The sequence below is a fragment of the Lepisosteus oculatus genome, chromosome 2, assembly GCF_040954835.1.
Source record: "Lepisosteus oculatus isolate fLepOcu1 chromosome 2, fLepOcu1.hap2, whole genome shotgun sequence".
In the NCBI taxonomy this organism is placed as follows: domain Eukaryota; kingdom Metazoa; phylum Chordata; class Actinopteri; order Semionotiformes; family Lepisosteidae; genus Lepisosteus; species Lepisosteus oculatus.
In genome coordinates, this window is record NC_090697.1 from 15,932,794 (window position 1) to 15,950,436 (window position 17,643).

Below are 17,643 nucleotides of genomic sequence, written 5' to 3' on the forward strand. Positions count from 1 at the left end.
ATTGATCAAATATCTTATGTGGTGCCAGATTGAAGCAGGTGTGGCTGTTAGCCACATTTAAAAAAAACGTGTTTAGAAGAAGACTTTTCTTCCAAACATGTTTGGAATACAGTATGCAGTAAGCATTTTGGCAGTAACCCAAAATGCTTACTGCCCTCTTGGTAGAGATGTCTTTAATATTATTGTCACATTTTACTTATCAAGTACCCATGATGAAACGTGTTCGTTTTAAAGTAAAGATTGAGTTGAAAAATGAAAAGTCAAGAATGACTAATGGTGGTTATTCAGCCATCTTGGTTTATTCAGAACCATGTTTTTTCCATGTTTTTGCGTTTCTCCACAGATAATATCTATTACGTTGGGACTTAACTGGCTTAACATTTTTTAAACAATGTTTGACATTTACAACATTATTTGGTAAGGTTTGATCCCGTCAAAAAGCAGGATTTTTTTAGTTAGTTCCACAATGTTTGAAAATTGGAGTGCTATTGTACCAAGCATAATGCCTGCCAAATCTGGTGTGAAATTCTTAAACTGGGTTTGAAAAGAGGCCATTTGAAATTAGAGAACAAAATGGCTGCCAAGATCTTTTCCGTTATCAACAGAACCAGTTGGGCTAAATTCTGTTGGCTATAGGAATATTTCTAATGAACTTGTGTGACATTTCCATCCCTGGAGCCATTGTTTAATACACAGCCCTAATTAAAACTCTACAGCAGTAGCACTGCCTATAATTTGTAATAAGTGGCACGGTAATAGAAGGGGTATGTAATAGCTCCAGCATATGGAAAAGTTCATACCCCTTCTAGTTTTGCCACAATAATATTTGTACCTCCCAGCTAAAGCCTTCAAGCCAGAGATACAAATATCAGCAAAGCTGTGAAGAAATTGAGAACCAGCTGATAGTTGTACAGCTGTGCAGTTTTCCTTTATTCCTGGAGCTTCTGTTCAAGAAGGAATTATTAACTTGATTAAGTCTGTTGTTGAGGTTTTGTAAAGAGGAAAACAGGTTTCTTAGAAATGTTTTGTTGTGGTTAAATCAGGATAGAGTACTGATCATTCTCATTCGCATTTGAACCTGGATAACAAAGGATTTGCCAATTTCATGTTATAGGGAATGTATAAGAACATGACTGTAGTGACCAGTAACCCCCCCCTTGGTGTCACAAATTGTATACAGGCCTTGAGATGATGTGATACTTTCTGACCACCAATGATATTGTAACATGTACTGCAATACAGTTACACTGACATGAGGCTGGAAGAAAGATCTCTATTATCAAGCATGCTGCAAAGGATTAAGTAACGATTAATTCCAGACCAAAAAGTAAAATAAATCAGCCGAGGAGCCTTCTAAGATCTTAAACTTCGCCTGAATGTGATTACTACAGAGCTGAGCATTGGGATTCCCTTTCGTGGATTAGCAAAGCCCTGGTTTTTGTAGTAATGTTTAACTTAATCTGCTTTTGTACCCTGAAGCAAGCGTTAGACTGATTTTTAGAACAAGAACTTAAGAATTGCAAATGAGAAGAGATGAATCAGTTCATCTAGTTGGCTTGGCTTTTAGTGGCCAGTTCATCCAGTCCAATCCAGCCTTTTATTTATAGAAGCCAGGTAGTGAGCTTCCACAACTTGGGTGGGTAGCTTTTTCTAAACACCCTCGACCATCTTCCTAAAAAAATGTGTTTCGTTCTCAGTTTTAAATGCAGACTTAAACAGTGTTAGTGGGAAGGAGAAGAGGTTGGTTTTCTTAAAACGCATGCTTTTATTCAAACAGAAATAAGAGACACCTTTAATGGAAGTTTAATGAGTTCAAAGAAAAATGGTTTTCTCTGATCATAATACCACTTCCTAATAAGTAGCACTTTTGGTGGCATTAAATAAAATGGCATTTTGTCTTTATCGAATGCTATACTTCTTATCTGATTCAGGATAATTTTTTGTTTTAAAAAATCTTCAGATTCCTGGACAGCTCCTCAACATCAATTAGTTTAAAAAAAAAATCATTGTTTCACAAGTACATAGATTCATTACTTTTTCGAGTTTGCCACTTTGTGATTGATAGCCATTCACCAAGTAGTTACTTTCTGGAACGATAGCGGTATTAAAGAAGAGCCTGCTTTACAACGGAATGACTGTAAGATAATTAGAATTGCAGCATTAGATAGTCAATTTCAAATGCTGCAAGGAGCTGCAGAAATTCTATTAACTACCTGCCCCTTCTGACAGCATGCGGGAACCGACCATTAATCTTGGTGTTTGGTACTGAACACTATATACTTGAAGTATAAAAGCTTTTTTATGATTATCTGTTGGACCGATTCCTCATGGGATTTTGAGTGGCTTATTTGTTGAAAGCCTCCTTTCCGGAGGCTGGTAGTTCCGATCGAGGGTGTCCTCTGTATCCAGGAGTGTCCAGCAGGGCTCCCAGACTGCTCAAACACCGCTCAGTTTGTAGAGAATACCACACACTTGGCCACTGTTGCTATCTAACCCCATCTTGCTTTACTGGCGTTTTGCCAATGGTACCAACAAACTTAAGCAACTCACTTCCTTGTACTTGTGGCTTCTCCTTTTCCCTCTTCAGATAGGGAAAGGAAGCATTGCCTTGCATCCCCACATGTGCCCCACAATCTATTCAAGACCTGTAGCACAGCCACCTGTTTCTTTAATGTAAGGTGCTTTCTTACAGGGGTATTAATAATCGTGTAAGATATCAAACAAATTATATGTATTCTTTAAAAATCATATTTTTGATAGCTAATAAAATATTTTAAAAGACTAGAATACTAGATACTGTTGTAAAAATACACAGGTAATGCGGCACTGTTGCTTTTTTTTCTTAGAAGAAAGAAAAAGGATAATGTACAAAGGTGACCAAGTTCATAATGCAGATAAGAAATTTGTTTCAAGTGGATGTGATGGGTCCATTGTCAGTGGGGAGAAAAAAACAGATGCTGTAAAGAGAAATGACTGAGAAGTAGTTATCTGGATGCAGATGGATGGTGTTAATGCAGCATGCTTTTTTCACAGTTCCACACCTGTAGTGTTACAAACACTTTTGTTACTTGTCTTTTTCCAGTTGGCTCATTTGTAATGGTTATTTAAATGGGTGCTCTGAAGTTGATGTAAGGAAATGATGCCTTCAAAATATGAAAGTAAACATCTTCATTACCTCTTGTTTGTGAAAATAAAGCCATCGGATCTTTTAGTCAGATATTCTGGAGAGCTCATAAAATGTGCTCTAGTTGCATACCCTGCCATCCCTATAACCTGTCTGGAGGAGTTCTTCCTCCTAGCCTTTTAATCTTCAGACAGCGTGTTATTGTAAATACAAGTTAGCCTTTATATAATGTAAATATCCGAAAAGCCACATGGAGACCCTCCCCCCTCCCAGGAGAAAAGCATAGGCAGGTGTCTCGGCTTGGAATTGAACCTGGGATCATGGAGCTATGAAGCAGCAGTACTGCCATGCTTCCGCACTGCCCAAATCATGCACATCCCCATCTCTTTCAGGTGGCGGGCATTTTGTTCCTTATAATGCAGGTTTTATGAGGTGACTAGAGACGTACTAATCCCTTTAACGTTGGCAAACAAAACTCAGTAGTGTCAATATTGTGCTTGTAGATAATGAAAACATTCAGTGATTTCCAAAATAAAGTACTGTATTTTGCTGGCTGATTTGTAATAGTAAATTTCTGTTGCACATTAAGTAGTTTTTTTTTACTGCATTATTTCACCTGCATTAAATTCTATAATATTTAATGCAGTAAATATAACTATTACTGTATTAAAAACTCTCTAGGAAACCACTTTTGTGGTTGGAATGCTGTTTCTTCTGGTCTCATCTTTAACACAGGGTTTCAAATGATGCTTTAATATGAACTATCTCACTATGTTTTGGTTACAAAGAAAATCGAGTATTACTAAAGCACACCATTATAACAAAGCAGTCCTGTATGGAGAATTGCTTGGAACAACATTGTGAAAGCCAATTGACTGGGAGGCTTCAGACAGTATCTCGATGAGGTGCAATAAGCTGCTAACAAGCAAACCAACAAGATGGCCTAAGTGCCCCTCTTGTTTGTAAAATGTCTTGTGATTTCTAATTGTGAAAATATTTTGTAAATCTATCCATGGGATCATAATCAGGAGTTGTGAGATATTACTAAGCATAGAAATATTTTTTTTTCCCACTCAAAGCAACAAAAAAATTTAAAAAGTATCAAAAAGTGTCATTATCAGAAAATAACCACCTTTAGTAGCAGGTACACTGACATTTTATTCAACAAACTTGACATAGGGTAATTCATTATGCTGATTTAACACAATTCACTTACAGGGTTGATTAACAGGCACTATACCTGCATAGACTCTGGTGGAAGTAATGCAAGCCGTACATATGCAGGATGCTTGGCACCAGGTTGCAGAGACTGTCTTGTGAGTTTCTGTCTAATTGCTTTTGTATAGCTTGTAAAAACATGTGCCCATTTACTGATCTCTGAAGAATTCATCCCAGCTCATCTGACAGATTTCCAACGCATATCAAGTGTTGCATTGCCCTCTTACAAGAAAGCCACTTTTGCATGTCCAGCGTGAGAACATGTGGGGTGCTACTGGAATGTTGTCATGTCATGACAGGAAGGGCAGTGAGGTCATGGGACTTGATCAGTGTAGTCAGGTTGCCATTATTCAGTATAAGCAGGGTTCTGCAGCAATTTGACACTCCCATCCAGACCATCACACATGAACTCTAAATCTTGGTGAGGTATCATGACTCTTGTCTCACTGATTATGTCATAAGATTGGCCCCCATTTCACAGTAACATGTTGCCATATTACATATTAGATATTACGGGCTGTTTCTACCTGACAGTACAGATATATAGAGTGTTCAACCTCTAATATACTGAATACACAAAACCATTGTTGTTTTAATAAGAAGTGCAGATTGGTTCTTTTCCATTTCGCTTATGTCTGTTGTACTTTTGGTAGCAACACTTTTCATGACTGTCACAATGATTTTCTTCACTCAAAAAATGTGATCCAATAATCCTGACCCTGCCCTTTAGAGTGACAGTGTTCATAAATTGTCATTCCTTTGCAGTGGAATGTGCACTTTCTTCAGTATGAAACGGTTGGTTGATTCCGTATGGCTTCATTTTTACTGAAGTCTTCAAATTAGATGCTGGAAAGTGAAATATGAAGCCAAAACTCTGATTGTCACAGTTGGATAAGGATAGTGTGTATTCTCTTGGCATCGCCCAATATAAAACCCATTTATGTATGTTATGAACGCCCTGGCCTATCACATTATCTGTCAGCCACTAGGCAGAGTGGCAGTAAGCCACATTACTGTAGTATCATAGTAACAGTGGGACTCAATTCATGTAACCTCTTTTTGAAATGCCTTAGGCCCAGAAGAATGAATCTTTGACCTGCAGCTTTACATCCTTCTCTGTAAAGATTGAATGGTATTCTGGAAAGTGAAAATAATACCTGCAAATGTGCTTATACCTCTTTCCTTACAGCTTTATATTATTTCTGAAAAAGGCAAATGTTATTTATGTGCGATCCCTTGCAGTCAATGATGACAGTCGTCCATGAACCCGAAAACTGACTGATTAGATCAATATGCACTTCCCCGGCAGGTTGAGCAGTTGTTGTTTAGGGGTATAACTGGTTGTATATTGTGCAGTTTGGGCATAGCGAGCTCTCTTTTCCACTCACTATGTTGCTTCCACATCTCGAGATCTTTGGGTCTCAAAGTGCTCGGTTCCTTTTTAGATATTTTTCCTTCACCTGGTTCACTTCCAGGAGAAGTTGATGATGATTATTATAACATTTATTTCTTTGCTTTTACCATATCTTTGAGGTGTTTCCGATTGCCTGCTTGGGTACAATTGCCTTGGCAAGCATAGTACAGGAAAGTCTCCTCTGGAAGATCTGACATCTAGAGGACATGCTTGCAACAGGGTGTTAGGAATGTGTGCACTGGATTTGATAGAGAAAGTGATCAGCCTTTGAAGAGCAGAGCCCAGGGCAATCCTGTTCTCTACTAAAGAGCAGTTCTGGAAGTACTATTTTTTATACTCTTTTGTTGATAAGTGGAAGCAAGCTACAGAAGGAGAGAGAGCAATTTAGTCTCCATAAAAGGAGTTGTTTACTATTAAATTTCACTGAAGATGCATCTAGCAAGTGTCTCAGACGGTTTACTGTGACACATTTACATTCTATTCTTGATTCTGCCTTGCTTTTAAAAATAAAGTACCAGACATACGAGAAAATATAAAAACTTATATACAAAGAATCAATATGAAATGAATCAATTTCGAGTCAGTATGACATTTTCCTTCAAGGTGATCATCGCTCCAATGAATAGAGAATGGAATGAAAGACATCTTTTATTGTGAAGAACTCATTCCACACTGGTCTTCTGGTGGATCTTGACAGACCTCAACCTTGATCCAATGACCAGGAGATCATGCATTCTCCTGTAGTGTTTCTCTACAAAAAGAGGCGTTGAGATATTCCAGGTGTCACATGCATGTTCTGCTGTTGTGGATTTGGTGGCAAGACGCCCATTTGCCGAGTATGAATAACTCCTTGCATGCCTTCACAGTAACGGAAGTGGCTCAGAGATTGAAGGAGTCATTCCAGACATCACTCTTGTTGATGTTGAGCTATCGTTACTCATTGCCCAGGTTCAACGACAAAGAAGAGGGGGGGGGGGGGGACTTTGGAGTCTAATGCAGTTATATACTTACATTACATCTTTGGGTCATAATCTATGCTGGAGGCCTTCTTTTCCATTCAAAGCATTACCCAGCTTTCTTGCTCTGCGTGTGGAGACGACATAAAATTTGAAACTTTGGAAATAGATATTCAAGCCATTTCTTCTTGATTAAATAGAACTCATAGATACTTTGCTAAGATGGGGGGGTTTAAGAGATGTTTGGGAAGGCTTTGAACCAATTTCAGTCCAGAAAAGTGTTTTCAGTTTTTATTTTTTCTATAACATACTGTCACAAATAGAAGTTTATAAAAATGGAGAATACTTGAAATGTCCAAATGGATTAATCAATAAGTACATTAAATCATAACCCCCCCCCCAATTGTAAGGATTGTGCCAAGAGTACAGCTGAGTGGTTGATATAATTAGAGGCACAAGGTTTCCCAGAGGCATATGTCTTGACCAACTTGAAAACCCAAGACTGCTACCCAGAATTCAAATCCTATAAAATACCTACACAGGTCCACAAGAGAGATAATTCTGCCTTCGAAACTTAGCTGAATATTCCTTAGTTTGAGCTAAATCTCTCTATACTGTACATAAATCAGGATGCTAAGAAATGAATGGGAGACCATTCTCCCTATTCTAAAAATGCATGAACAAACCAAGAGAGGCCTTTTTTAATCTCGGGATTCTCTATAAAGGAAATCGGAGTTTCCTAATAGCAGAATGGCAAGCTCTTTTAATAAGGTTCGACTAGTTAACCATAACCTGGTCTTTATGGACAAGGTCCTTTCTCCTGGCACATGCTTTCTACTCTCGTCTCTTTCGCTCTCTCTTGCCATGTCCTCCTTCTCTCTCTGTGTCCCTCTCTCACACCTACTTGCATGTTTTACCCTCTTTTACTCTATCTGTTAATGGCCCTTATTCATTTATTCAGAACTTAACCCAAGTAAAAAATTATTTTGACCGGTCCGTCTTAGACCCAAGTAAATACTTCACTTCCTTTCTTGCTTCAAAGCTCCTGAGAATTTCAAATGTTGACACTAGTCAGGGGTTAAGAATGTAAATAGAGCGGTTAAAACATCAATAACCACTTTCAGTAAGAGAGGTTTCTGAAATCTGAATGGTCAGAATCTACTTCTGTGCTCCTGCAATAACAGGTTTGGCTGTCATTGTGCTGCAAATCCTCTTCACACCTCAGTACACCTCCATATATTAGGATCAAAATCAATACACTGCAGAAAGATGAATATATTGTACAAGCTTGTTGTTGACATAATGAAACAAAATGCCAACTAACTGCTGCTTTTCTTTCTTGTTAATTTAAATAGTTGCCCAGAGCATGGGTGCATAGGGAATGTATTTTATTTTTCGTGCCGTTTATATTCTAAAATTGCTGCTGTGCATTTTGTTTTCACAGGGGAAACCTCTGCTCTCTGTTCCTTATTTAAATACTGGATTACTGACATCCTCCCTGTGAGGAAACAGGAACTGAAGTAAGCGGAGCAGTGTTGCTGCCACTTCATAAATCTTCTACAGTAGTTCCCTGATAATGAAATGTGTTGTAGGGGAACAAAGATGCTATTAAGATGCTGTTTGAGAATGATGTGATGTCTTTGTCAGAATGGTTGTGTTCTTTCTGAAATCCATGCCCTTTGCAACACAAATGGTACCTGACAAGACTGAAATACATCTCTTTTTATGGCTCTGATTTTAATCATCTTCTAAAGAGTGAGCATACATTAAGAATCTTACTGTTTACTAGGGATGGTAGTCAATTAGCATATTATCAATTAAGTTTGAGATTGATGTTATTGTTTGAAAAAAGTTGGAGGTAATAATAATTGTCATCTGTTATTCAAATTTGTTGAGCTGTAAAGCAAAATTGACAGTATAGCATTTAAGTAGTGCTTGTGAGTAACTGAAGTACTGAAGAACAAAAAGTGAACTGTGTGTCATATTCTACATTTACCGTTCATATAGTAAATTTCCTGCAGCAAGTTAAGGTGAATTTCACGAGTTAAAAACACAGTGGTGTTGGAAAAATCAGATTTTCACATTTGTTTTGTAATAAAATGTTCATTCTTAGTTGTCAGGCAAACTTTGGGAAATAGGTTTTCTAAGTCTAATTGCATTATTTCATTGCCTAAATATTTCTAATAATTTCTTGATCATATCTGAAAATCTGATTCCCCCAATCCACACCCCCCAACAGTGCCCAGATTCAGGGCCAAGTGGGAATAGGCATTTTTCCAGTTACCATTTTTTTTGTCTTGATTTAAATGAATGAGCTTTGTGAAAGAGTTACTGATCCTGTTCAGATGTAGTTGGTGATGAATTATTTCGCTGCTTGTCAGTGTCTAGCCTGTTCTCTGAGTGATCATCAGAAGTAATTGTTACATTACTGTGTTGTTGTATTACTGTGTATTGTATATATTATAGTACCTGTTGAATTTTCTTTGCTAGTCCTGCATTTGTTATCGTAAATTTACAAGTCTTTTGTTTGTATATGAAGACCTCTTTCTTCTAATTAAGTATGGCTTAATTTAACAGTTAAAATAAGTAGTATTAATACATTGGTTAAATTCTTAAAACAACAACAAAAGGAAGTGTAACTGAATAAAATATTTTGAGCCTATAGGTCTGATTGGGTTGTAACCCAGTTTTGTGTCCCTTTGCTTCTCTTGTTTGCTTTTATTCTTTTTTTTTAAATTAAACCATAATACAATCATTTCACATGATTCTGTCGTTTTAAATCTGTATATTTAAAAGGATTGATATAATTTACATTATTTTGGGTAATCTGATTGCATCTTTCTTTCTGGCTAGATCTGTTAGATATGTGGTTTTATGCCATTTTCCTTACAGACATTTTAGCATTTTAATTCAAGGAGCACTATGCCTTTAAACTCCACATGTATGCACTGATGTGACAGTCCTTTACTCACCTACTTTTAATTAATTTGTAGTATATCTGTTAAAAACAGAAGTGTTTAATATATTCAGTTTAATGCACAGCTTTGAGATCCTAGCACAGATGGACAAATACTAGCCACCGATAGGACATGGTGGAGCACTTTGCTAATAAACCTGGTTTTGATGTGTCTGTCAGTTTAATGCAGTACAGAACTGAAGTACATATAGGTACAAACAGATATGTTACATTAATGGCAGCTGGCCTAGACATTTGCTAGCTTTGAGACTCCGCAGCGGTTAGTTAAGCTGATATTGCTACCGTTGGATAGGCTGCGACAGAAATACCTCTTTGCCAAAGAAGATAAACTCTATAGTTTCCATTTCTTATTCTTAATTATGCAGTTCATTCATTCATTATGGTTTGGAAAAATGTTAGATTTCTCCCATCCCTTCAGTTAAGTAATGTTTGTCCTATAGAGGTGACTGTACTGAAGGCAATTTAACAGGCAGCAAGTACTTTATACAGTTTGCACTTCTACAGGCACTCATCAGGAATGACCACGTTCCCAGCTCTCATTTGCCTCGTCTTTAGAACCACTAACTCAAGCTGTCAGTCTTTTATTTCTAACCCTGTTTGTGTTCATTCACATTGCATTGCACATTGTGGTATGCTGATGATGTACTGAATTGTTATATGTAGACAGTCATTCAATCCGTGCCCCATCTATTTGTGATGATTTGGTATTTTGATTCATTCAGAATCATTTTGACAGAATGTCTTTGAACGTTTGCAATGGAGAAGGCAGGCAGATGAAATGCTTCAGATAATTTGCAATTGCGATTTGCTGCTTTTTACATTCCATCCTTCTTAAATAATTTTAAGAACTTTTTTTAAATGGGTAGAATGGTGACTTGAACGGGCATGAACACAGGTTCCCTTCAGGCTCATATCTCAATTATAATGAATTTGCTTCCTGATTTGCATTTATGAATTTATAAATTCAAATTATGGAAAAGAGAAGCGACTTCATATTACCTGCTATGGTTTTATCTCCACCTTTGCAAACGTTAGATTTTATTTTTGCACTTTGTTTGGCCATCACTGTTTGACTTAATCCAGGCATTCCTGTATTTTAGCGTCTCCTTCAAGAATGTCTAGTCTTTCCACATAGACTTAAGAGATTTAATTTATTTTTGTGATCCCCACAGATGTTGCAGATTTGCATTTTGGCCACATATTAGGTTTTCTAAGACACTACTTGGGTGGAAAGACTTCATGAGGTCGAGGAAAAATTTCTCCATCTTCTATTTTCCGTTTTCATAACCTCCTCACGGGTAATTGCCCATTCTCTGCTTCACCTCTGAATGCTAAAGAGATTCACATTCTAGCAGAGTGTGCTCGCCTTATCAAGGAGCGCTTTTGCTCTTTTTTCACTTTTGGCTCCATTCTACAGTGTGAGACATCTCCTGTGGATCAAGGTTATCTTTGCCCCCAGTGCATTATATGCTCTGTAATACCCCTTAGCATCTGTTTGGACCTAATTCCTAGCGGTATGTTGCACGTGACATTATGTGGGCCAAGAGTATAATTTTGGCTTCAAGTAATCCTAATCAGTTAATCCACTGAATATTTCTTCATAAAGCATATGTATTGCCTCAGGTGCCATCATATGCTAACAGCTGTCTGTATTCATGTTGTATGAACTCTGTTGATTTGTGTATACATCTCTATTGTTTTTGCCTTATCTTTCATCTCTTTTTATTGTGACATTCTTTGAAACGTTGTAAAATGTGCTACATAAAAGTATTTCTTTTCATGTGTTTACTCTGTTCTGGAGAACGTCCAGGTTGGACTTTGGAAGGTGGTCTCATGTGCTGTATGATCTTATCTAAACAAGGACATTCCTTGATCTCCCCTAGTATTCCTGTTAAATAACACTGATCTTGGCTTCCTGTGGCTGCAGAATTGGGTCTTGCCACAACTAAATGGTATTCCATTGGAAGCTTTTGCCTTGCTTGCCCTGGCATCGGTGAATCATGACCTGTCTTGAGATCTTTTAAATGGTTCTCTCTCCTGTCTGGGTTCATGGTTGCAGGAATCTGCAGGGAGATGAAAGCTGCTGATGTGTTCAAATCCTAATTTGTATCAAAACATGTTTCAACATTACAGACCCTGTCCAGGAGAGAGTAAGAAAATGGAGAATGATATCTCTTTCCCCAACGTTCATGGTCTCCTGTGGTTTAGATGGTGCTTCTAGCTGTTTGACTTTTACTTCTTTGGAACTGGTAGGACTCTTTGAGGGAGGGGTCTTATGGTTCTGATTTTCAAAATGTTTTGTAGATTTAATAAAAATTGTTTTTCAAAAATGCATTGTCTAGCCATCAGTTTCTTTAAAAAAAAACACATCTCATGATACAGGGTGTTACGTATATTGGATGTAGGAATCACACTAGGAATCATACTGTGATTCCTATAATCAATATAATAGTTCAGTTACCTCAACCAGAGACCAATGTTGGCAATGCACTGCAAGTCAACAGTTGCTTCAACCTGCCTAACATGAAAAGCACTCTTCCAGAAGGTCCAGGCCCAGTTTAGACCAGCACCTGCTGCAGTCAAAGAAGAAGAAAGGGCTTTTATCAGGTGGGCCAATCATAAAATCTGTTTCTTTTCTACTTGAAAAATTATATTCAGAATAAAGCTTGTGTTTTGTGGTTGGTATCCTTTCTTGGAAATGAATGGAATTGTCAAGTTCCAGTTATTAGCTTTTGGACATCTTGCCAGGGATCTGACCATAAGGATGAAGAATAATTATCTTTTTTTAATGCATGTCCTGATTAAAATATCAGGAAACTTCCATGGAGCATTTTGATTTTCTACCAGTTTACTTTCCTTTTGAGTGTTCTTAAACTTTTTGCCCAAAAAAATCTTAAAACATAACTGGCGTTTATATTGACTTCTAAATTTGAAACTCCATATCTTGATCAAGTATCTGAAGTACAAATCATTCCACATTTATGATATTAAAAGAAGTTGGAGCCAAACAAAAGAAACCTTGAACGTTTGTGCTGGTGATTTCTGTATGTATAGTGATTTCAGTTTCCAAAAGCGACATTGATGTGCATAACAAAAAAGGAAAATGAGTTCTTTGCTGAACACTGCAAAAGAAACCTGCTAAGTGCTCATCTGAAAAGAGTGAAAGCTTGTTGGAGTTTACTGACTACAGTTTTCCAGATTATAATTTCCATTTAAACTTAATGTTAATATTGGTATGGAGCAGTGCTGCAGTCCTGTCCTAGAGAACTCCTGATATACTGTACTGGCATCACATTGTGCGCAACATATATAGTGATGTACACGTGAAACAATGGACAGCTATCCTGTATTACATCAACAGTACGTCACTCTCTTCAAGAAATATATTTTAAATTTTAACAAAGTAGATGATTTTTCTGGCCATGTGTAAGACCCTGTTCTCCACATTGCAAATCACTGAATTATAAATTAATACCTTTAATCAGAGTGTACCCTATAAGTAAATGTTTAGGACTGCAATATTGAATACAATTGTATTTTCAAAGCTTTGACTCTAAAAGGTTTCCAGTATGTAAAAAAAAAAAAAACTGACCTTAACCCTGTACGTTTTTGTTTCAACTAGGTCAACTTTAACTCTGTAAAGTAGCAGCCCATTAGCTTTTCATGTAGCCAATACCTGCCATTCCTGGCATGTCAGTCCTGTAAAGTGACTAATAAGCCTTAACCTTTAGCTAATGAAAGACTCTGCTATTTTGGGGCAAGATGGTGCAGCATTCATTACAGTGCAGAACAGCTGCTGTGTTTCAGGCAAGGACAAGTGCCTCCTTTCTTTGCTATTTAGCCTGTGTGCCTTGACCCACACTATGTAAAGGAGACTGCTGTTTCAGCATACATTAATGTGTGTTCGATTTCTCCTTAATTGCTACTCTAGACAAATGAATAAGGCAGAAGGTGCCAGTTTCGTGATTGGTTTTTTTACGTGATTGTCAGTAGAATGAGGAACGGAACACGAGGAGAATGGGCCGATGGAATCTTAATAGAAAAGGCGTGAATGAGAATTAAAGGCATGGACAGGAATTAACTGACATTTTCTGTTTGGTTACAATTTCATGACTTGAAATTAAAGTGAGGGAATTGTCATATTTAAAACAACAGGGACAAGCGGAGGTTAATTACACATTGAAAAATACGATAAAATACTCCTGAAGAAGCCTCTACTTTGAAATGCGAATGTCTTTTACGTTGTACCGTAGAGATTCACTGCAGCTGACACAACGTTCCTCACTCTAACCACGTCAGAAGGTCAAAATATTAAAAGAACAGTATACAGAATATTAAAAACAATAAAAATCCTCAAATGTGTAAATGTACATACATTTAATGTAAGTGCTCAATTTTAATTATTATGACAGGTACTGTAACTTAAAGCACGGCCGGTAACACTGAGGATATAGGCCTGATATTTGTTACTGATACTGATACTGTACCCAGCATGTGTGGAAACTGACTGGCCTGCAAATCAACAAGCAAAAACCACACTTCACGAGCAACAATACACCAGCGGCATCTCCAGTTATCACTGATGGAGAAGTGTTGTATCAGGACTGCACCTAGCTTGGTAGCCTGATTGGCAGTGACAGCAGTGTTAATGAAGATATCGTGGTCCAACTGACTAAAGCAAGAGGTGCATTTAGCAGTCTTGAAACCATCTGTTCCAACAAAAACAATATAATCATAAGACTGAAATCAGACTATACAATGGTCATGAACAGCTGGTGCTGCTGTTTTTCACAACATTTCCTCTGTAAAGAGCAGCATCAGTTATTGGCCAAATACAGTTTCTGCTGAAGATCTGCACAAGAAGACTGGCTGTCAATGCATCCTACTTGAGATTAAGAAGTGTCGAAAGTTGGGCTAGGATGGACAGCAGCTGGGAATGGAAGCAGGGCAGGTAAAAAACAACATGCCACAGGACTGTGACGACTAAAAGAGATGAGTTGGGTTTTATGTGCAGTGAAGCATAAGACAGGATTCAGTGGGAGAATATGACTGCAGCCTTTTGTCCCTCATGGCTCTAGGAGGATAAATAAAGTACAAATACTAATATATTCAAAGTTTATTCATAAACCCATATCTTTCTTATTGAAAGGTTTTGGTTTCCTAAACAATTTTCAAAATGCCACTAGTACATAAATATGAAAATGTCATTCTTGTTTTCTGAACTTACAAAAGGCATTTTTATTTTAAAAAAATCCAAATACAACAAAGACATTTGGCAGGAATATGTGATACAACACTTGTTTTTTTTTCTGGTCTCCTTTTGTTCCCCGTCACATAAAGATTAAACTCTACTTTACTGTTAAGGTGCTTCACAGCATGACACCAGTGTACCTGTCTGCACTTAAGCAGCATGATGTTCCAAATAAGGCCCTGTGTTGTGCTGAGGCCGACTCTTACCATGTACCTCTGTCTTGCTCTGTCATTTTGACTGCTCCTTCTGTTGTCTTGCTGCATATCACATTCTCTACCTGGGGATGTTTTCCCCCAGTTGGTTAAAAATGTCTGTCATGGGACTGACACCATGGGTTGATGTAACTCTTACCTGGATGGGTATTTAGAAACATAACTAAGATATTTATTTTAAAGGCTAATGCTCTTGTTTTCTAACATAAAAAAGGTTACAAACATAAGGATGCCATTCAGCCCTTATGTTTTAATTGCCATTTGGTTTCAAATATATGTGTATACGTGTAACTTAATTTTCCAGGGATCTTGTCCAGCTGTTTCTTGAAGGAAGACAGGATATCAGCTCAAAAAACATGGCTAATGCAAGACCACCCTAGGAGTAGTATGATGAGGGGTGGAGCATCTAGTTTAGAGACTACATTTTTAAGGGCCTGCAGATGTCAGCAGTCCATGATTTGACAAGCAATAGCTCTGGGTGGTCTTACAAGCGGCAATTCAGTTCGGATTCACCTGCCTGCCTCCAGAGAGTAAGACCGAGGAGAGCTGGCAGGACTGAGAGAGTGCTCTCCTGCAGCACTATGTTGTGAGGCTGGTTGGTGCATTTCAAGCAGCTGGGTAATCAGCTTGGCCATTCTCAGTGTGTGAGACAGAAGCCAATGGTCCTCTGCCAGTCTGGCCGCTGTATGCAAGCGGGTTTATTATTAGTAAGATCGGCAGCGCTGGGAGCACAGCCGGGTGGTGCAGAGGAATGGAGCCAGTGGCTATATGCCAACTCAACTCGAAGGGCAGTCTGGCCACGCAGGGGCTGTAGCAGAGCAGGCTGCTTATGTGAGTTAGTTGGATTCATCGAGACTGGCCGGTGACTTTAGCGTTAGTGAACACAGCCTGGTGACGCAAGAGAAAAGCCCTAGTGCCTTTATGTTGATTCAAGTCGAAAGGTAGACTAGCTAAGCACTGAAGACACTAACTGCTGATATGGCTGTTGTGGAGCGCGGTCTTAATTGTTAAATGGGCATGTGTGGTTAATCGTGAAGCTAAGGCTGTGAATAGAATCTGCCACGGAGCCAGGTGCTTCAAATTAACATACACATACACAGCTGAGGGCTCAGAGTGAAGGAAATACTAAGGCTGCAGGATGCATCGAGGAGCCTATAGGTTCCGCTGACTTTAACACCCTAGTAAGTCGAGCGCTCGGTAATTTATTGCAGACTCAGTCGTTGCCGTGTTGGGCCACCGGCAAGTTAAATAAGGCTGTAGAGCAGTACCTGCCGCATGGGAACAACAAGGCGCTGAATTTCCGCTGCCACTACCTGTGAGGGACTTACAGTAGGTGAGACAGCTGTCCAGGTTGAGCCTGAGAGAGGTGCAGGTGTATGGGACGCTGCGAACGAAGGCCTCAGTGTTCCTGTGTTCCAACCTCAAATGTGAGCCCAAAGGGGATCATAAGCACTAGTGCCAAGACATCATAACATTATGGCACACCGCCGAGGGAGTTGTAGAGTTAGGCATACTTGTCTCTGGGCCTGGGTAACCTCAATCAAAGGGCTCAGAGTTCCTCAGTCCAGCTCCAATAACTGGAGGCAGCTAGGTAAATAGGTAAAGACCAAACACCTCACATCTAGTGTAATACCACGGAAGGGGACCATAGACAACACTACTCTTGAGGACAGTATGTGAAAAGGGGTATTAGCTCAAATATCAGAGCAAAACATTTGCCTGGTGGTCTGAGGAGGGTGTGGTTAAGATGCGGATCTACCTGGATCAATGTCCCTAAGTGTGTGCTGCCTTAAATGGCATCACACTGAGTAGGTATCCACAGTCCTTCGTGTAAGAATCACTTCATGTCATTTGACATATAAGGATGACTCCTTATATGACAGATAGCAAGTTTTTATTATGTATGTATAGTACAGAGCTGTTCAGAAAATAGGAATATAAGGAATATTTCAGCACAGAAAACAGTGCTAAAGCACTTGCTGTGATAATGGAGCTCGTTTTGAATCTCACATCATTAAAATGCAAAAAATGTTAAATTACATGTAAGAATTGAGCATTGGCAATGCTCAACCATTTGGCAACCATGGCAAAACTGGCAAACCCTCATGACTTCAGAAGGTCCATTCTGTCTCTAACTCACCAGTGCATTTCTCAAATAAATGCTACTTAAATGGCAACATCAGGAAAATATGGCACAACACTTTTCACAAAATGCTAAACTACATTTTAAAAGATATATGGGGGCTTACATAGTGTGTTTAGAGTTCTACATTGTTTGCCAAGTCATACTTAAATTTGACAAGATAATGAGAACAATGGTCAAGACACACTACCAGATGAATTTGTCTTTATTTTATTCATTAGAGTGTAGCAGTGAAAAAAGTAGAGCCATGTTTATTGGAGTTTCTCTCAGAAACTCAGAATTGTTTTATGTCACAATCCATCGCTAAACCTGGGATAATGTGTGTTAAATACAGACAAACCATAATTC

General features: G+C 38.4%; 1 protein-coding gene across 1 annotated transcript in view; it reads left to right on the forward strand.

The window, feature by feature from the left end:
• Positions 1–12,019, forward strand: part of erich1 (glutamate rich 1) — a 30,522-nt gene extending 18,503 nt beyond the window's left edge. The window contains exon 6 of the mRNA XM_015358105.2: positions 8,157–12,019. Coding sequence (XP_015213591.2) covers positions 8,157–8,236 — 80 coding nt within the window. The 3' untranslated portion in view covers positions 8,237–12,019. The remainder of the gene's footprint in view (positions 1–8,156) is intronic.
• The last annotated feature ends 5,624 nt before the right edge of the window (positions 12,020–17,643 follow it).